This window comes from Corythoichthys intestinalis, chromosome 10 (genome assembly GCF_030265065.1).
Source record: "Corythoichthys intestinalis isolate RoL2023-P3 chromosome 10, ASM3026506v1, whole genome shotgun sequence".
In the NCBI taxonomy this organism is placed as follows: Eukaryota; Metazoa; Chordata; class Actinopteri; order Syngnathiformes; family Syngnathidae; genus Corythoichthys; species Corythoichthys intestinalis.
In genome coordinates, this window is record NC_080404.1 from 52,304,044 (window position 1) to 52,322,420 (window position 18,377).

The following is an 18,377-nucleotide window of genomic DNA, read 5'->3' on the forward strand; positions in this document are numbered from 1 at the left end:
CTGTGCACACATCAAGTATATGTAAAACTATGGCCAAGAATGGTGTTCATGGGAGGACTCCACGGAGGAAGCCACTGCTGTCTAAAAAAAAACATTTTTGCCCTTTTAACATTCGCAAAAAGGCACTTGGACACAGAAGTTTTGGCAAAATATTGTGTGGACTGATGAAACCAAAGTTGAATAGTTTGGGAGTAAGACACATACAGTGCCTTGCAAAAGTATTCGGCCCCCTTGAACCTTGCAACCTTTCGCCACATTTCATGCTTCAAACATAAAGATAGAAAATTTTAATTTTTTGTCAAGAATCAACAACAAGTGGGACACAATCGTGAAGTGGAACAAAATTTATTGGATAATTTAAACTTTTTTAACAAATAAAACACTGAAAAGTGGGGCGTGCAATATTATTCGGCCCCCTTGCGTTAATACTTTGTAGCGCCACCTTTTGCTCCAATTACAGCTGCAAGTCGCTTGGGGTATGTTTCTATCAGTTTTGCACATCGAGAGACTGACATCCTTGCCCATTCTTCCTTGCAAAACAGCTTGAGCTCAGTGAGGTTGGATGGAGAGTGTTTGTGAACAGCAGTCTTCAGCTCTTTCCACAGATTCTCGATTGGATTCAGGTCTGGACTTTGACTTGGCCATTCTAACACCTGGATACGTTTATTTTTGAACCATTCCATTGTAGATTTGGCTTTATGTTTTGGATCATTGTCCTGTTGGAAGATAAATCTCCGTCCCAGTCTCAGGTCTTGTGCAGATACCAACAGGTTTTCTTCCAGAATGTTCCTGTATTTGGCTGCATCCATCTTCCCGTCAATTTTAACCATCTTCCCTGTCCCTGCTGAAGAAAAGCAGGCCCAAACCATGATGCTGCCACCACCATGTTTGACAGTGGGGATGGTGTGTTCAGGGTGATGAGCTGTGTTGCTTTTACGCCAAACATATCGTTTTGCATTGTGGCCAAAAAGTTCAATTTTGGTTTCATCTGACCAGAGCACCTTCTTCCACATGTTTGGTGTGTCTCCCAGGTGGCTTGTGGCAAACTTTAAACGAGACTTTTTATGGATATCTTTGAGAAATGGCTTTCTTCTTGCCACTCTTCCATAAAGGCCAGATTTGTGCAGTGTACGACTGATTGTTGTCCTATGGACAGACTCTCCCACCTCAGCTGTAGATCTGTGCAGTTCATCCAGAGTGATCATGGGCCTCTTGGCTGCATCTCTGATCACTTTTCTCCTTGTTTGAGAAGAAAGTTTGGAAGGACGGCCGGGTCTTGGTAGATTTGCAGTGGTCTGATGCTCCTTCCATTTCAATATGATGGCTTGCACAGTGCTCCTTGAGATGTTTAAAGCTTGGGAAATCTTTTTGTATCCAAATCCGGCTTTAAACTTCTCCACAACAGTATCTCGGACCTGCCTGGTGTGTTCCTTGGTTTTCAGAATGCTCTCTGCACTTTAAACAGAACCCTGAGACTATCACAGAGCAGGTGCATTTATACGGAGACTTGATTACACACAGGTGGATTCTATTTATCATCATCGGTCATTTAGGACAACATTGGATCATTCAGAGATCCTCACTGAACTTCTGGAGTGAGTTTGCTGCACTGAAAGTAAAGGGGCCGAATAATATTGCACGCCCCACTTTTCAGTTTTTTATTTGTTAAAAAAGTTTAAATTATCCAATAAATGTTGTTCCACTTCATGATTGTGTCCCACTTGTTGTTGATTCTTGACAAAAAAATTAAATTTCATATCTTTATGTTTGAAGTCTGAAATGTGGCGAAAGGTTGCAAGATTCAAGGGGGCCGAATACTTTTGCAAGGCACTGTATGTGGAGGAAAAATGGAACAGCTCACCGACATCTAAACCTCATCCCCACCGCGAAGCATGGTGGAGGAAGCATCATGATTTGGGGCTGTTTTGCTGCCTCAGGGCCTGGACAACTTGCAATCGTTAATGGAAGAATTACATTAAAGGTTTATCAGGATGTTTTGCAGGAAAACCTGAAGCTAAAAAGAGGATGAATGCTGCAACAAGACAATATCCAAAGCAAAGAAGTAAATCAACTTCAGAATGGTTTCACAGGAACAAAATACACGTTCTGGAGTGGCCAAGTCAAAGTCCAGTCTTGAACCCGATTGAGATGCTGTGGCATGACCTAAATACAACAATTCATGCCAGACACACCAGGTATCTGACTGAACTATACAGCAGTTTTGTCGAGAAGAATGGGCCAAGATTAGTTCTGATCGATGTGCCAGACTGATCTGCAGCTACAGCAATGTTATTGCTGCCAAAGGGGGGGCAAAATATTAAATGTGATGGTTCACTTACTAATTTTTCCCCCTTCTGTAATTGTTTGCATACTATTCTCATTTATATATAAAAACCTATAAATGTTTGGGTGGTTTTAGTTAAAGCAGACACTGTTTTTACATCTGTGTGATTTTGACAAAGATCAGCTCACATTTGATGGTGATTTTATGCAGAAATGTGAGATATTCCAAAAGGTTCAGATACTTTTTCATACCCCTGTATCTTGAAAAATTCGAGTCATCACTAGTCCTATTGGTCGCTGTTAATAGTAGGCGATTAGTTCATTTGGGTCTTTGTTAAGTTCAGGGCACTTTTATATAAAAAGGATGTCAGTCGTTTGTGCTGTAAAATGTTTCTTTTGTGCTGCTACAGTATCATTTTTTAGATATTTACATTACTTTTATAGGTCAATCTAAGGTCGACCAGCCCCCCATTTTGATTATCAATGGCTAAAATTGTGTTGATCTTTTGCACTGTAAAATTTTTTGTTTGTGATGTAATGGTTTTATACAGTTGTGGTCAAAAGTTTACATACACTTGTGAAGACCATAATGTCATGGCTCTCTTGAGTTTCCAGTTATTTCTACAACTCTGATTTTTCTCCGATAGAGTGATTGGAACAGATACTTCTTTGTCACAAAAAACATTCATGAAGTTTGGTTCTTTTGTGACTTTATTATGGGTTAACAGAAAAAGTGATCAAATCTGCTGGGTCAAAAATATACATACAGCAACACGAATTAGCAATTTCTTTTGAGTGATTTTTGACTTGAACAATCATTGACTTGAACAAGTCAAGAAAGTCACTTTGAGCCATTTCAAAGCAGCTGCAGGTCCCAAGAGCAACAGTGCAAACAATTGTTTGTAAGTATAAATTGCATGGCACTGTTTTGTCACTGCCACGATCAGGAAGAAAACGCAAGCTATCACCTGCTGCTGAGAGAAAATTGGTCAGGAGGGTAAAGATTCAACCGAGAATCACCTAAAAGCAGATCTGCCAAGAATTAGAAGCTGCTGGAACACAGGTGTCACTAGCCACGTTTACATGCTGACTTTTATTCATACCGATTGAAATCATTCCGAATGGAAATTTCACATCAGCTGTTTACATGTCACTTCATCTATTCCGATCCAGCGTTTACATGTGTTTGCCTTTATTCCGAAAGGACGTTTGACAACTGCCGTCTGACATGCGCAGATTAATCAAAACAAAGCGTCACGTTGCAAAACATGGAGATCGATCGTCAGATCAGCTGCTGTTCTAACTTTTCGAGTGGAAACAAAACTTCAGAATGACACGCCGTTCATTTAAAAAGTTGTGTGGGTGCACTGTGCGTGTGCTTGGAAGCCATGTTGCAAGTGACGTTACTTACGTCACCAAGTGACGTCACCACGTCAGTACGGAGCATGCGCAGAAAGAGCGCAACCAGACACCATTCCGCTTCCCTGTTTACATGATATAATTTTACTTCTAATCGGTTTGGGAAAAGGAATATTCCACCCCTGTGAATCGGAATGAAATTCCATTCGGTTTGGGCCTGTTCATTCCGAATGAGGTGTTTATATGGAACACATTTATTCGGTTTGAACAAATATTCCGATTGTATTTGGAATATTTGGCTCCATGTAAACGTGGCAAGTGTCCACAGTCAAGCGTGTTTTGCATCTCCATGGACTGAGAGGCTGCCGTGCAAGTAGGAAGCCCTTGCTCCAAAAGCGGCACCTTAAGGCTCGACTGAAGTTTGCTGCTGATCACATGGACAAAGATAAGACCTTCTGGAGGAAAGTTCTGTGGTCAGACGAAACAAAAATCGAGCTGTTTGGCCACAATGCCCAGCAATATGTTTGGAGGAGAAAAGGTGAGGCCTTTAACCCCAAGTACACCATGCCTACCGTCAAGCACGGTGGTAGTAGTATTATGCTGTGGGGCTGTTTTGCTGCCAATGGAACTGATGCTTTACAGAGAGTAAATGGGATAATGAAGAAGGAGGATTACCTTCAAATTCTTCAAGATAACCTAACGTCATCAGCCCGAAGATTGGGTCTTGGGCGCAGTTGGGTGTTCCAACAGGACAATGACCCCAAACACACATCAAAAGTGGTAATGGAATGGCAAAATCAGGCTAGAATTAAGGTTTTCAAATGGCCTTCCCAAAACCCCATTGAGAACTTGTGGACAATGCTGCAGAAACAAGTCCATGTCAGAAAGCCATCAAATTTAACTGAACTGCACCAATTCTGTCAAGAGGAGTGGTCAAAGATTCAACCAGAAGCTTGCCAGAAGCTTGTGGATGGCTACCAAAAGCGCCTAATTGAAGTGAAAATGGCCAAGGGACATGTTACCAAATATTAGCGCTGCTGTATGTATATTTTTGACCCAGCAGATTTGATCACTTTTTTCTGTTCACCCATAATAAAGTCACAAAAGAACCAAACTTCATGAATTTTTTTTGTGACAAAGAAGTATCTGTTCCAATCACTCTATCAGAGAAAAATCAGAGTTGTAGAAAAAACTGGAAACTCAAGAGAGCCATGACATTATGTTCTTCACAAGTGTATGTAAACTTTTGACCACAACTGTAGATATTCTAATTTTAATTTGTACTGATGACGTCACGAGCACAAACGCAGCACAAAAGAATGGCACTATCTCGGTTCCATTCCGCCGTAGATGGGGACTGCATGATATCATACCGACAACATCATCCCTTCCACTTCAAATGGATTGGACGTCTATGGCCGTCAGTGGCAGCCAATGCGAGGCAATGAGTTCATTTTCATATCGCGATAGATTGTATCACCTTTTTGTCACACCCCTAATCCATACTTTGATACCTTTGGATGTTTTTGACACCCCTAATTTCTGCTGAATCTAATTTAAACAATGTCTTTTTCTGAATTTCAATTGGACACGTGGCTCTGCTAGGCTGCCGTACCGTGAATATTTCGGCGGGGTTGTTGCAATGACTCCGGAGCAGTACAGGAAGATAAACGGTTTCTCCAACCAGTATTGGGGCTGGGGGAGAGAGGACGATGATTTGTGGAAAAGGTTTCAAAAATAAATTAAATACTTGCATAGTCGGAAACTGTAGTATTTTATGGAATTGTGCCGTTTTATTTCCCAACCAGAGTGGGTCTGTCCGGCATGAAGGTGGTGCGCCCCTCAGTGAGATTCGCCCGTTACAAAATGATCAAGCACGAACGAGACCCAGGAAATGAAGAAAACCCGCACAAGTGAGTAAACTTTGAAACAGTGAAGCTGAGCTCCACCTCTGACCCATTTTGAACCTGCTAGCTTTGACATCCTGAAACGGACCAAACTGGACTGGCGCTCGGACGGCCTCAACAGTCTGTCTTACAAACTCCTCTCCAAAGAACAGAAAGCTCTCTTCACTCATCTCACCATCGACGTCGGAGAAAAGCCTCGGACGTGACTGCTTTTTCTAGTTTACAAGCACACCTTTCAAGATGTTAATAAAAATGGCCAAATGTTCTTTTGTTTCATGATTGTGCTGCTCTCTAGGCCTGCCAAAAACAGTTATTTGGTTAGCTGACCAATGACTGATTATTAATCAGAGTTCCTATCGCTACCGATACGGCACTAAAATGACGTCATCGTTATCGGGTACAAACTAAAATGACGTCATCGTTATCGAGTACAAAGAAACAACACGTCGATGCTGAGCCAAAGGCCAGCGTTTTTCAATCTTTTCTGAGTCACGGCACATCTTTACATTGGAAAAAAATCTCGCGGCACACAACAAAACAAAAAATGTTCCAAAATTACTTTCTGTCCAATAAATTTACCGTAATATTCGGACTATAAGCCGCTACTTTTTTCCTTCATTTTGAATCCTGCGGCTTATAGTCCAGTGCGGCTTATTTTTTTAATTTATTTGGGTTAATTAGGTAACACTTTATTTGACAGCGGCATCGTAAGACATAAGGCTTTTATAATTATGACATGGCACTGTCATGGGCATTACTGAAAGCTTATGGCGCCACTGTCAAATAAAGTGTTACCAAATACCATAACTAGCAATTAATGAAACAACTGGAACAGTAACTGAAGAAATATTTAGCATAGAACATGAGTTTTGATTGGTATATACATCTGTCGTGCTGCAATGCATGCTAGGAGGCATGTTGGGTAACAACAATGTTGAGAGCAGGTGGCAGCAGAGGTTGACTGTCTCCCCCAAGGGGGTAGTGATAGCCAAATGAATCTTCTTGAAGCAATGAAGCTTTGCATCCAATTGGTTCAAAGCTTCATGGGGGTTCATTTGGTCTTATGACTCCTATAAGTCTCCTTAGGCAGAGGCTTCACTTATTTGTCACCCTACTGTCATTGTTTGAATGCTATCCTCATTAAAATATGAAAACCTATAAATGTTTGGGTGGTTTTAGTTAAAGGAGACATGTTTTTTTTCATCTGTGTGATTTTGAAAAATATCAGGTCAAGTTTGATGGTGATTTTATGCAGAAATGTGAGAAATTCCAAAAGGTTCAGATACTTTTTAATACCACTGTATGGGGACAGTGGTGATGACGACGATGATGGCGGCGGTAGTGATAGTGATGATGCGATGATGATTTCGATATTGGGAAGTGATTTTTTTCTCATTGAATTTTTAAGGAGTGAATTGGGGGTGGGACCCAAAAAAAAAAAAAAGCTTGGCTTCTTCCCACTCCTTTTTGAGCTACATACAGTATGTACAGTGGGGCAAATAAGTATTTAGTCAACCACTAATTGTGCAAGTTCTCCCACTTGAAAATATTAGAGAGGCCTGTAATTGTCAACATGGGTAAACCTCAACCAGGAGAGACAGAATGTGGGGGGAAAAAAACCGAGAAAATCAAATTGTTTGATTTTTAAAGAATTTATTTGCAAATCATGGTGGAAAATAAGTATTTGGTCAATACCAAAAGTTCATCTCAGTACTTTGTTATGTACCCTTTGTTGGCAATAACGGAGGCAAAACGTTTTCTGTAACTTCACAACCTTTTTACACACTGTTGCTGGTATTTTGGCCCATTCCTCCATGCAGATCTCCTCTAGAGCAGTGATGTTTTGGGGTTGTCGTTGGGCAACATGGACTTTCAACTCCCTCCACGTTAAAACGAGAGTATTTTATCATATCAACAAACAAAAAAAGGGTGTTACTACTTTTTAAAAGTGTTTTTTCGTAGTGACTAGCAGGTGGCAGCACAAGAACGTTGTGCTCGACGAAGAAGAAGAATGAGAAGGGGCGGAAGTGATTATCCTAATGGAGTCGATGCTAATGTCCACGTCGGCGGCTCTTTCCTACCACAATGCCGCGGACTTTTACCCACGAAAGTTGGGACCCAAGCCCGACGTGGTTCCCTCCGGGGTGACCGAGCGGAAGGTTGGCCCGCCGGACAAACCGGACATGGTGGCCGTGGACGTCATCAACGTCAGCGAACACGGTTTGTTATGCTAACAGAGGCTAATGTTGACTGTGTGCGTTTCCTGGTTTCCATTTACTACAGGAATATGTGACTCCATTTACAGTTTGGGCTTTTTTAAATTTAAGAATGTGCTCACTGACGTTTTACGGTCACTTGAGCACGCGCGCAGATATATTAATTGAATCAAAACTCTTCTAAAATGAGAAGTTTTTAATGGTTTACTGTCGTTGACATACTAGTAGGTAGACGTTCATATTAGAACTGAGAGGACTGTGAGCGTTGGTGAGGATGATGCCCAGCTCAAGGTCACCTCAGCAGTAGTCTCCAACCATCTGTTTGCCTTTCGCACATATTTTGTTCGCACAGAGACAATAAATATCAGCTACCTACCAAAAGTGATTTCCAGTGATGTTAAAGTTGAGTGTGTTCGTCCTCAGAGATGCCGCCGATGCACAAGAAGAAGCACGACACATACGTCCTGGTGAGATTTTAATTTTTTTGACCAAACCAACATTTGTTAGACTGGTCGATTATTAATGAAAAAGTACATTGGATGCCTCATTTTCCTGACACGCCTCTAGGTGGCAATGCAAGACAAATAATGCATCGTGTTTGCTTTGCGCTTTCACCACCCATTGATTCAATTAATCCTATGTTTTTAATAAGGCTTGCCTTCAAAACATTTTGATAGTCGATTATTATTTAAATCACGATATTTACTTTTATATTTCTTAAACAGCTGGGCTATCAGAATACTACAGAAGTCTGCTTGGAAAAGCGCTATATAAGTATAACACCATTTACCATTACCCCCCCCCCCATTCATAAAAATACAATTGTATAAATAAAAATATTTTTAAAAAAAATAAAAAAAAAGTACGTTGTCCCAACCCCCCCAAAACTAATATAGAAATATTTTATTTTTATTATTAAATATATTTTCAAAAGATAAATATTTAGAAGTAGTTTTTGAAAATGCAAAATGTTTTTCAAAATGAAAATTAAATAAGCAAAGAATATTTACTTTTATATTAATCTTGGCTAGAGAGATGGGCTTTCTGTGGACTGCAGATATCTGCAATTATTTTTTCCCCCTGACTCATAAATAGAGCAACAAAAATATTTTTGAAAATATTTACATTTTCCCATTTTAAGAAAAAAACTTACATAGAACTACTTTATTTTTTTATTATTTAATGTACTATATGTTTAAAAATTGAATATTTACAGTTTAAATTCTAGAAAATTTAAAATATTTTTCAAAATGAAAATTGAATAAGCAAAAATTTGTTACTTTTATATTACTCTTGGCTAAATGGCCGGGCCATCTCAGGGCTACAGAAATCTGCAATTATTTTTTTTCCTGAATCATAAAAATAGAAATAAATAAATATTTTAAAAAATATTTACATTTTCCCGTTTTAAAAAAAAATCTAAGATAGAAATACTTGATTTTTTTACTATTTAATATATGTTTAAAAAAGTGAATATGTACAGTTTCAAATTTTGGAAATTTAAAATACATAATTTTCAAAATAAAAATAAGCTAAGAATATTTACTTCTTTATTGCTAATGGCTAAATAGCTGGGCTATCTGGGGACTATAGAAATGCGCAATTATTTTTCCCCCGAATCATAAAAACAGAAATAGAAATAAAAAAAATAAAAAAATATGTTTTTAATTATTTAGTTTTTCCCATTAAGAAATCTAATATAGAAATACTTATTTTCTTATTGTTTAATATTAAAAAAAAAAAAAAAGTGAATATTTACAGTTTCAATTTTTGAAAATTTGAAATATGTATTTATCAAACTGAAAATTAAAGGAACACCTGGTAACTTTTCAGTTTTGGTTTATTTTAGCGACGCCAGTGGGCAAAAGCGGTTGTTCAGTATTTTTGACATTAGGCTTAAACTTCGAGCTAGCAGTGCTCTTGTTAGTGGAGTTGATTTCAACAAATTCTGTCCCATTTGCAAGTTATTTATTAGTTTCAGGGCTACGGAGTGGCTAAGCTAGCGCGAGTCAATGGCACCATTATAGCATGCAATAAAAAAAATGATACAGATCTACGAACGGACCCAACATAGAAAAATAAATTCAAAACACAGCTCATCGTTTCAAAACACCCATGCGGCCGAAACCATGTCACACCATACTGCTGTGATTCATTTCATTTTGCAGGACTTCTTTTTTAGATGCGTAATACGACCCCAATAAAGAGTGCTTCGGTCACTCGTTCTCACGCTGCATTCGGGGAAGGGGGGAAGTCGGACTTATCCCGCTCGGAGGGTACCAGTTGCGACCTTAAAGCATTCCAAGCGAATGTAAACAGCAAAGATGGCTGATCGCCGCAAGTTGTTTTTTATTGTGGCCTTCAAAAGACATTTTGACCTCCAGCAAACCTGACTTCTCATAAGCGATCAAATAGTGGTGGAGTACTAATGATATTTTTCAAGATCAGAGGTTGGAAACTCTGACTTCCCACCTTCCTCGAATGCAGCATCAGACTGCCGAGTTAACTGACGGCCGGCAACGTGGCGAAATGTGCATTTAGAGGCTGTACAGAAGAAACTGGCAAAGAAAAGTTTCCCCAAATTCCCTATTAGGAACGAGGACAAATATAAACTAGTCACTTGCTGTTGGCTATGACATAAAAAATCAGCGGTGAAAAAAAACAGATGTGATATCACTCCACCCTGCTCCTCTGCAGAGCTTCTGGATTACAAATGTTGCTGTTCATAGTACTGCAATTTAGGGCTGCAGCTATCGATTATTTTAGTAGTCGATTAATTGATGAACTCGTTAGTTTGAATAATTGAGTAATCGGATAAGGAACATGAAAAATTAAATTACCTGAGCTGAGCCACAAACGGTGTAAAAAAATAATAAGGATCTATGTACAACAAAAGAACAATTGGCTAACTTACATAGCAAAAGTTTGCTATCTTAAATGCAATAAAATGCTAACTTTTTTTTAAATGCTCCTAACAAATGGTTCAGACACATATTCCCACAAAAAACGGCTAAATATACCTATAAACTAAATTACGAATGCATTAAAAAACAGGAACTTAAACTAAAACTTAGCTTACGTTGGTCTGAACAGGGCAGACCAGTGGGTAGTGTATCTACCCTAATCAATAAAACGAAATGCAAACACTTTCAAAATAAACCATTACAACGCCACTTTAACGAAAACATGGCCAACACCATTGATTGCATGGGTCATCGATGATTTTCATGTGTTCATATGTTGTTTTTTATTGGCATGCTATAACGATGCCATTGACCCACGCTAGTTTAGCCATCCCGGAGCCCTGAATCTAACAAATAACTTGCAAATGAAACGGAATTTGTTGAAATCAAATCCACCAACTAACCAAACCCCCGCTAATTCGAAGATTAAGCCTAATATCAAAAATCCTGAACTTCTGCTTTAAGGAAGACTGCGTTTCCCATGAGGACCAGCGCACACTATATATAAACATGGAACCCGCCAAAAGAAAGATTAGACTCTCTTCTTTCAGCAGGAAAAAAAGTTAATTCATATCTTTTTCCGTTCTTTAGAAATCAGCATTAGAAAATAGCTTACTTTTAGCAATTTTCCAATTTCTGATGAAAAAACAGAGAAATTGAGTTTTTTTGTGAAAGCATACATTTAAAACATAACTTTGACTTTAACACAGCTATTTTTTGCTTTAGTTACATCCCAAACATCTGATTAATGTTTTCCTTTTACCAAATAACATAACAAGAAAAATAGAGCTTTTGATAGCAAAGTAACAATTTATGTGTGAAGAACGAATGGTAATAAGTAAATGAATCCAGTTGTGGCTAAACAATAGTATGTGACGTTTAGTAACTGTGTGGCTAAACCCTCCACCCCTCATTCGGTTAAACGGGGGGAGGGGAGGCGTCATGCCAGCAATTGAAAGCCAGGCCAATGTTTATTCTGTATATCCCAGTAGCCTTTTTTTCCCTCCTCAGACAAAACTTTTTGTCTCTTGTTGCTATGCCATCTTTGTGGCATTCGCACGAAAGCGTTCGCGTCGACTTCTGTCTTTATAATGAATGAGAAAAGGGGAAAGTGACGTATGCCGTGAAGTAGTCAACTCATTTGTAGTTTTTTATTTGTGTGGGAGGGTTCCTGCCACCCTCCTCAAAGTTGGTGCCGGTGAAAGCGATACAGACCCCTCAAGATATAAAAGAGGTCTCATTCAACTAGTTGTCAGTCGACATGTTATCACAAATGTTATGAAAATATTTTATGAAAGTTGAAAAGTTACCTAGTTTTGCCTTAAATAACCAAATAAGGTTTACATTCCCCCTTTTTTTCTAATCAATAATGTAAATAAAACAAAAAGAAAACAGGATTTGGACAATTTCAGGTCAGCAATGTCAAGTATTCATCGACTGTCAAAGTAGTTATTGATTTATTCTGCAGTTTATTCATTGTGGCGGACCTACTGTGTGTTTATGTCTCCAATAATGATGTCGGTTACCTCTTGCAGGGCACCATTCATCCCTTCAGGAAGACACACAGGTCGTTTCCTGGGAAACTCCTGCAAGAATTCCGATTGGTCACATCTGACAGACGGGTAAGTGCGAGTATGTGTGTGTAAATGTGAGATTAATGAATAGTGAATCATGTTGTCTTTGTCTAGGGAATGTGGTCAAACATGTTCACTCGTCGCTAATCGTGATTGACAGCCACGTCACATGATTCATAATGCTGTCGCGTGGCTTTGACGGAGATAGATGTTCAATCCATTTGAACTGGAATGGCTAGCAGTGAATGTTTCAGTGCCATTGTTTAGAGCTGGGAATCTTTGGGCACCTAACGATTCGATTACGATTACGATTCAGAGGCTCCGATTCGATTATAAAACGATTATTGATGCACCCCCCTCCTTTTTTTATCTTTTTTCTTTTTTTTTTCTTCTTTTTTTTTTTAATGTTTTGTACATTAGTTCCAAAATTGTTCAAAAATACTCTCAGGCTAAACCACACTACTATTTCAGTATCAAGTTAACATATAGCAGTAAACAAATATACAAAAATAACATTAAATAAAAAACTCCAGTCCCCATTCTGTATCAGCAGCTTTAAACTACATTCAATTAATTTAATGTTGTGAATCAACCGTTAAATTTGTTAAAATTGCTCCCGTTATTCCATAATTTCCCTTTTGTCTACTTTCGACATGTGAAAGTTTTAAAACTATTTAAAAGATAGATTCAAGTCAATATTCTACCGATTTAGGAGTATTTTAAATAAAAAGTTAATTAGGTTTGCTTGCTACAACAGCCTTGCAGGGAAGTGTACTGCTTTAAGATGGCGGCCATTTACTAACGCCCGCATCTAGCTCTTTGTAGATGTGCTGCTAACACTACCAAATCTATATTGCATCTAGTCCTATATAAATGATATCCACCGTAACATTATATGGATGTACTTTGTAGCAGCTTTTCGGCAGCAGTCAGGTATGTTGTTGTGTTTTTTTATCTCGTTGCATGAGTTGAGCTAGAGCCGTGAGTTGAGCATTGGCATTACCCGAGGGGCCGGGTAATGAGAAGCATGATGTTTAGCTACTCTTGCTCCGTTCCATCCCGAAGACCGCGTGGCGCGCTAAGTGTTGTGTAGTTCCGCTTTACTTTGCATATTTCAATAATCGGAATTTGGATGTTTGTGAATCATTCTCGAATCTTCCACGGCCGAATCGCGAATAATCTAAGAATCGGAAATTTTGCACACCTCTACCATTGATGGCGATGGACAGGGAAGGGCTCGTTCGATCGTTCGCTGCCGGATCTTCCCTGTTCAAATGGATTGGACATCATTGTCGTCAATTACACCCAGTGAGTTAAGTGGTGTTGAGTTTTTTTTCTTTTATTTACATGATCTATTCAGCAAAAAAACTAATCAATAAAATAAACAAAAATGAAGACGTTTAAATATAAATAAAAGAACTGAAAAAAGGTTCTTAAAAATAATGAGAATGTGGGAAAAAAAAACAAAAAAAGGCACCTAACCTGGCACACGTTACGCGGCAGACCTGAAGAGGGCAGCACATTGCCGCCTCTGCTGCTGCCACACGCACTTGAAGAAAGGGGGGAGGGTAGGGGAGCGTCGGGTCCGAGATGGCCACTGTTTGCCCACAAACATGCGCACACATACGCGCACACGTCCAGCTAGTGCTGTCAGCAGACGCCTCAGCGCTGTCATAACACAGCACACAGCGTAATTGTGGATTTCACAGCACAACAACATATGAAGCGCACTCCCTTTGACAGCCACGCACACACACACACACTTCTTGTTTCTGCTTAGTGCGACACAGAAAAGCACTCAGTGCTTTTGCTGTGGCATGTGTGTGTTTTGCACTTCCGTCTTGTCTCGACAATATATTAGAAAAAAACATAGTTACGTGAACCTCCCAGTATCACAGTTCATTACTCCTGTTAGCTATGACGCAAATTTTGAGTACTGTTGTCGCAATATTAAAATTTTGAACTCTATCAACACTGAATAAAAATAGTCGATAGCATTTTCAATACTGCGAAAATTTTTAAAAATCCCAAATTAAATATTATTTATTACAAAAAGGAAAAAAAAATCCTCCTTCCGACTGCAACTTCGCCTGATGACGTTAAAAAAAAAATATTGATATTGATATATTGGATAATTTCTCGCGGCACACCTGCATAAAATCACCATCAAATGTGATCTGATCTTTGTCAAAATTACACAGATGAAAAAACTGTCTGCTTTTGGGCTGCAGCTATCGATTGTTTTAGTAGTCGATTAATCGATGAACTAGTTTGTTCGAATAATCGAGTAATCAGATAAGGAACATGAAACATCAAAATACCTGAGCTGAGCCTCAAATGGTATAAAAAAAAAAAAAAAATAAGGATCTATGTACAACAAAAAACAATTGCTTTACTTACATGGCAAAAGTCCGCTAACTGTAATGCTATAAAACACTAATGTTTTTTTGTTTTATTTTTGTTAACAATACTCTTAACAGATGGTTCGGACACATATTCCCACAAAAAACGGCTAAATATACAGTGGGGAGAACAAGTATTTCATACACTGCCAATGGGTTGTCCCACTGGCAGTGTATGAAATACTTGTTCTCCCCACTGTACCTATGAACCAAATTATGAATGCATTAAAACAAACATTAGCTCAAACAAAAACTTAGCTTATGATGGTCTTAACAGGGAGCATCAGAATTCAGCCGTGTGAAATGGGGCAGACTAGAGGGCAGTGTATCCACCCAAATAAATAAAACTAAATGCAAACCCTTTCAAAATAAACCATTACAATGCTACTTTAATTAAACGAATACTCTAATTTGCAAAATTTAATTCGAATCTTTTTTGCTAATCGAATACTTGAGTTTATCGATTAGTCATTGCAGCATTAATCTGCCTTAACTAAAACCAAACAAACATGAATAGGTTTTCATATTTTAATTAGGAGAGCTTGCAAACAATGACAGAAAAGGGAAAAATAAGTTAGTCAACCCTAACTTAGCCTAAGGAGACTTAAAGAGCAATTGAAACCAATTTTTACCAAACAATTTAGGTCAGGTGTGTGCCCAATCACTGACGAGTGGTTTAAAGCTGCCCTGTCCACTATTCATCACACACCTGGTAAGAATTGTCTTGATGAGAAGCATTGTCTGATTTGCATCGTTGCTCGGTCAAAGGAGCTGTCTGAAGACCTGCGATCAAGGATTGTTGATTTGTATAAAGCTGGGAAAGGATAAAAAACCTTCGCTAAAAGTCTAGATGTTCATCAGTCGACAGTCAGAGAAGTTGTCTCACAAATGGAGAGTTTGGCACTGTTCTCTCCCAAGGAGTGGCCGTCCACCAAAAATGACTCCCAAGAGTTCAATGCAGAATACTCAGAGAGGTAAAAAAGAATCTTAGAGTCTCTGCTAAAGACTTACAGAAATCACTGGCACAGTCCAATATCTCTGTGCACACATCAACTATATGTTAAACTATGGCCAAGAATGGTTTTCATGGGAGTATGCCACAGAGGAAGCCACTGCTGTCTAAAAAAGCATTGTTGCTCCTTTAATGTTCGCAGAAAAGCACTTGGACACTTCGCAGAAGTTTTGGCAAAATATTTTGTGGACTGATAAAGCCAAAGTTGAATAGTTTGGGAGTAACACACAACGTCATGTGTGGAGGAAAAATGGAACAGGTCACCAACATCAACACCGTGAAGCATGGTGGAGGGAGCATCATGAATTGGGGCTGTTTAGCTACCTCAAGGCCTGGACAACTTGCAATCATTCGTGGAAGAATAAATTCAAAAGTTTATCAGGATGTTTTGCAGGAAAACCTGAGGCCGTCTGTCAGACAGTTGAAGCTAAAAAGGAGATGGATGCTGCAACTAGACCATGATCAAACACAGGGGTAAATCAACTTGAGAAGGGTTTCAGAAGAACAAAATCCACGTTCTGGAATGGCCAAGTCAAAGTCCAGACTTGAACCCCACTGAGATGTTGTGGCATGACCTAAAGACAGCGATTCATGCCAGACATGCCAGGAATCTGACTGGCCGTTCAGGATTTATTTTGGTTCACGTTAATGATGAGAGTGGGTGTGTATTGTGTTGTGTTTTTCTGCAAATACGGTATGACAATATAACATGTCCGTTATATAGTTTATACTACTATATATGGCAGAAAACACAGACGAGGCTGAAAAAGCAGTTTCTGCTCTTGCACCCATCTTTAAAATAAACTGCTGTATTTTAAGCCAAAAGAACTGTTGTGTCTGATAGAACAACCTGTCTAAATGCTGCCATAGCAGATTCATGGCACATTAAGCCTCCGAACTATTTTGATTTTTGTCCCTTTTACCCTGGAAACCCCCCTTTACAGATGTTGCGCAACTGCTTTTGTTTCAACCTAGCCATAAAAAGAAGGTATGTAATCGTATTTATTATTCGAAATGTCTGTCATTTTTAGCTTAGAATCATCAATTGATGTCAAATATTTAGTTAAAATTTTTTTTTTTAAAAAAACGACTTTAAAAAACTATTCACTCGCATATTTTAAACTTTAAACAAATTACGTCTCAATGAAAAAATTGGCGTCTGTAAATAAGTCACGGATATCCACCTCATAACTCGCTTAACTGTCGCTTAACACACAAAAAAAAAATGGGGGAAAAAAAACATTTAAAAGGGTAAATATATGAAAATGAAAATCTCGACCACTCCTTGACTTCTGCGATTTCTGCATCGCAACCCTTGTTATATTACCATGTTTCACCCATAAAATCCCCCCAAAATCCGGCTGTAGCCATTCACATTTGTGTCTTGACACTCGGTGAGACATGCTACATGGAGTTTTTGGATCGAAACAAGGTAAGTACGCGATAATATCTAATTAAAATCGTGGCGTCTTTAATTATGCTGTCGCATGCTCCCACCTCCAGTTAGGGTTTTGCTGTTTATTTTTATTTTTTTAAATGCCCTCCTGTTTAATTTTTTATTCCCTCAGAAAATTTAGGTTTTAAGCTTTCCAATGATGTATCACACATGCATACAGGACAGTTTTTAAATCTGGCCAAATTGGGGGTCTCAAAGCGGAACTTCAAGTCACCTGAGTGTTTTCCGCCATATATAAACATATCTGCCTAAAATAACAAATATAATGTAAATTAAATATACTGCTCACACAATGCATATACATTACAAAGTAAATAACATTAATTGACAAGTGAATTAATAACATAACGAAATTCTTAGCCTCAAACGTGTAGCCAAAAGGGCCAACGATTAGCGTTAGCAATTAGCACTCGGCGGCTAGTGGTTAGAACTCGTTGGCTAACGAATGCAACGGACCATTAGCAGGAAAACTGTCATCTGCCAAACGTGTTCATACACTGCCAAGGCACACATTTACACTAACTTCTCTCATTCACATGCAACGTTAGAATGGCAAGTAAATAGGATGGTAGCGTGAGGAACGAACTACATGGCAGTGAAGAGAAGAGAGCGAGAGAGAGACTCAAGCAAGCTTCACCGTGGTATGAAAAACTAGACTGGTATGAAAAAATATCTGAACCTTTTAGAATTTCTCACATTTCTGCATAAAATCACCTTCAAATGTGATCTGGTCTTTGTCAAAATCACACAGATGAAAAAACAGTCTGATAAAACAAAAACCACTGTAGGAAAGCCCCATTGTGCGTGTGTGCTTTAGTTCAAGTGTTGCGACGCTGGCCCTTTAAGAACAGCGAAGCTTGCTCGAATCTTTCGCTCTCTCTCTCTCTCTCTCTCTCTCTCTCTCCCCTTCACTGCCGTGTAGTTCGTTCCTCACACTACCGTCCTGTTTACTTGCCATTCTAACGTTGTGTGTGAATGAGAGAAGTAACTATAGTGTAGAAGTGTGCCTTGGCAGTGTATGAACACGTTTGGCAGATGAGTTTTCCTGCTAATGGTCCGTTGCATTCGTTAGCCACCGAGTTGTAACCACTAGCCGCCGAGTGTTAACCGCTAGCCGCTGAGTGCTAAATGCTAACGCTAATCGTTAGCCCTTTTGGCTACACGGTTGAGACTAAGAATTTCGTTATGTTATTAATTCACTTGTC

General features: G+C 38.9%; 2 protein-coding genes across 3 annotated transcripts in view; both read left to right on the forward strand.

Moving 5' to 3' along the window:
* The window catches only part of LOC130923506 (beta-1,4-galactosyltransferase 3-like), a 31,620-nt gene extending 24,979 nt beyond the window's left edge, over nt 1-6,641 (forward strand). For both annotated transcript variants that reach the window (XM_057849284.1, XM_057849283.1), the window contains 3 exons: nt 5,248-5,370; nt 5,451-5,555; nt 5,617-6,641. In XM_057849284.1, the coding sequence (XP_057705267.1) occupies nt 5,248-5,370; nt 5,451-5,555; nt 5,617-5,755 (367 nt within the window). In that variant the 3' untranslated portion in view covers nt 5,756-6,641. The remainder of the gene's footprint in view (nt 1-5,247; nt 5,371-5,450; nt 5,556-5,616) is intronic.
* A 923-nt stretch (nt 6,642-7,564) lies between these two features.
* Nucleotides 7,565-18,377, forward strand: part of slc30a6 (solute carrier family 30 member 6) — a 146,527-nt gene continuing 135,714 nt past the window's right edge. Inside the window, exons 1-3 of the mRNA XM_057849282.1 lie at nt 7,565-7,769; nt 8,189-8,232; nt 12,264-12,350. Of these exons, the coding sequence (XP_057705265.1) occupies nt 7,589-7,769; nt 8,189-8,232; nt 12,264-12,350 (312 nt within the window). The 5' untranslated portion in view covers nt 7,565-7,588. The remainder of the gene's footprint in view (nt 7,770-8,188; nt 8,233-12,263; nt 12,351-18,377) is intronic.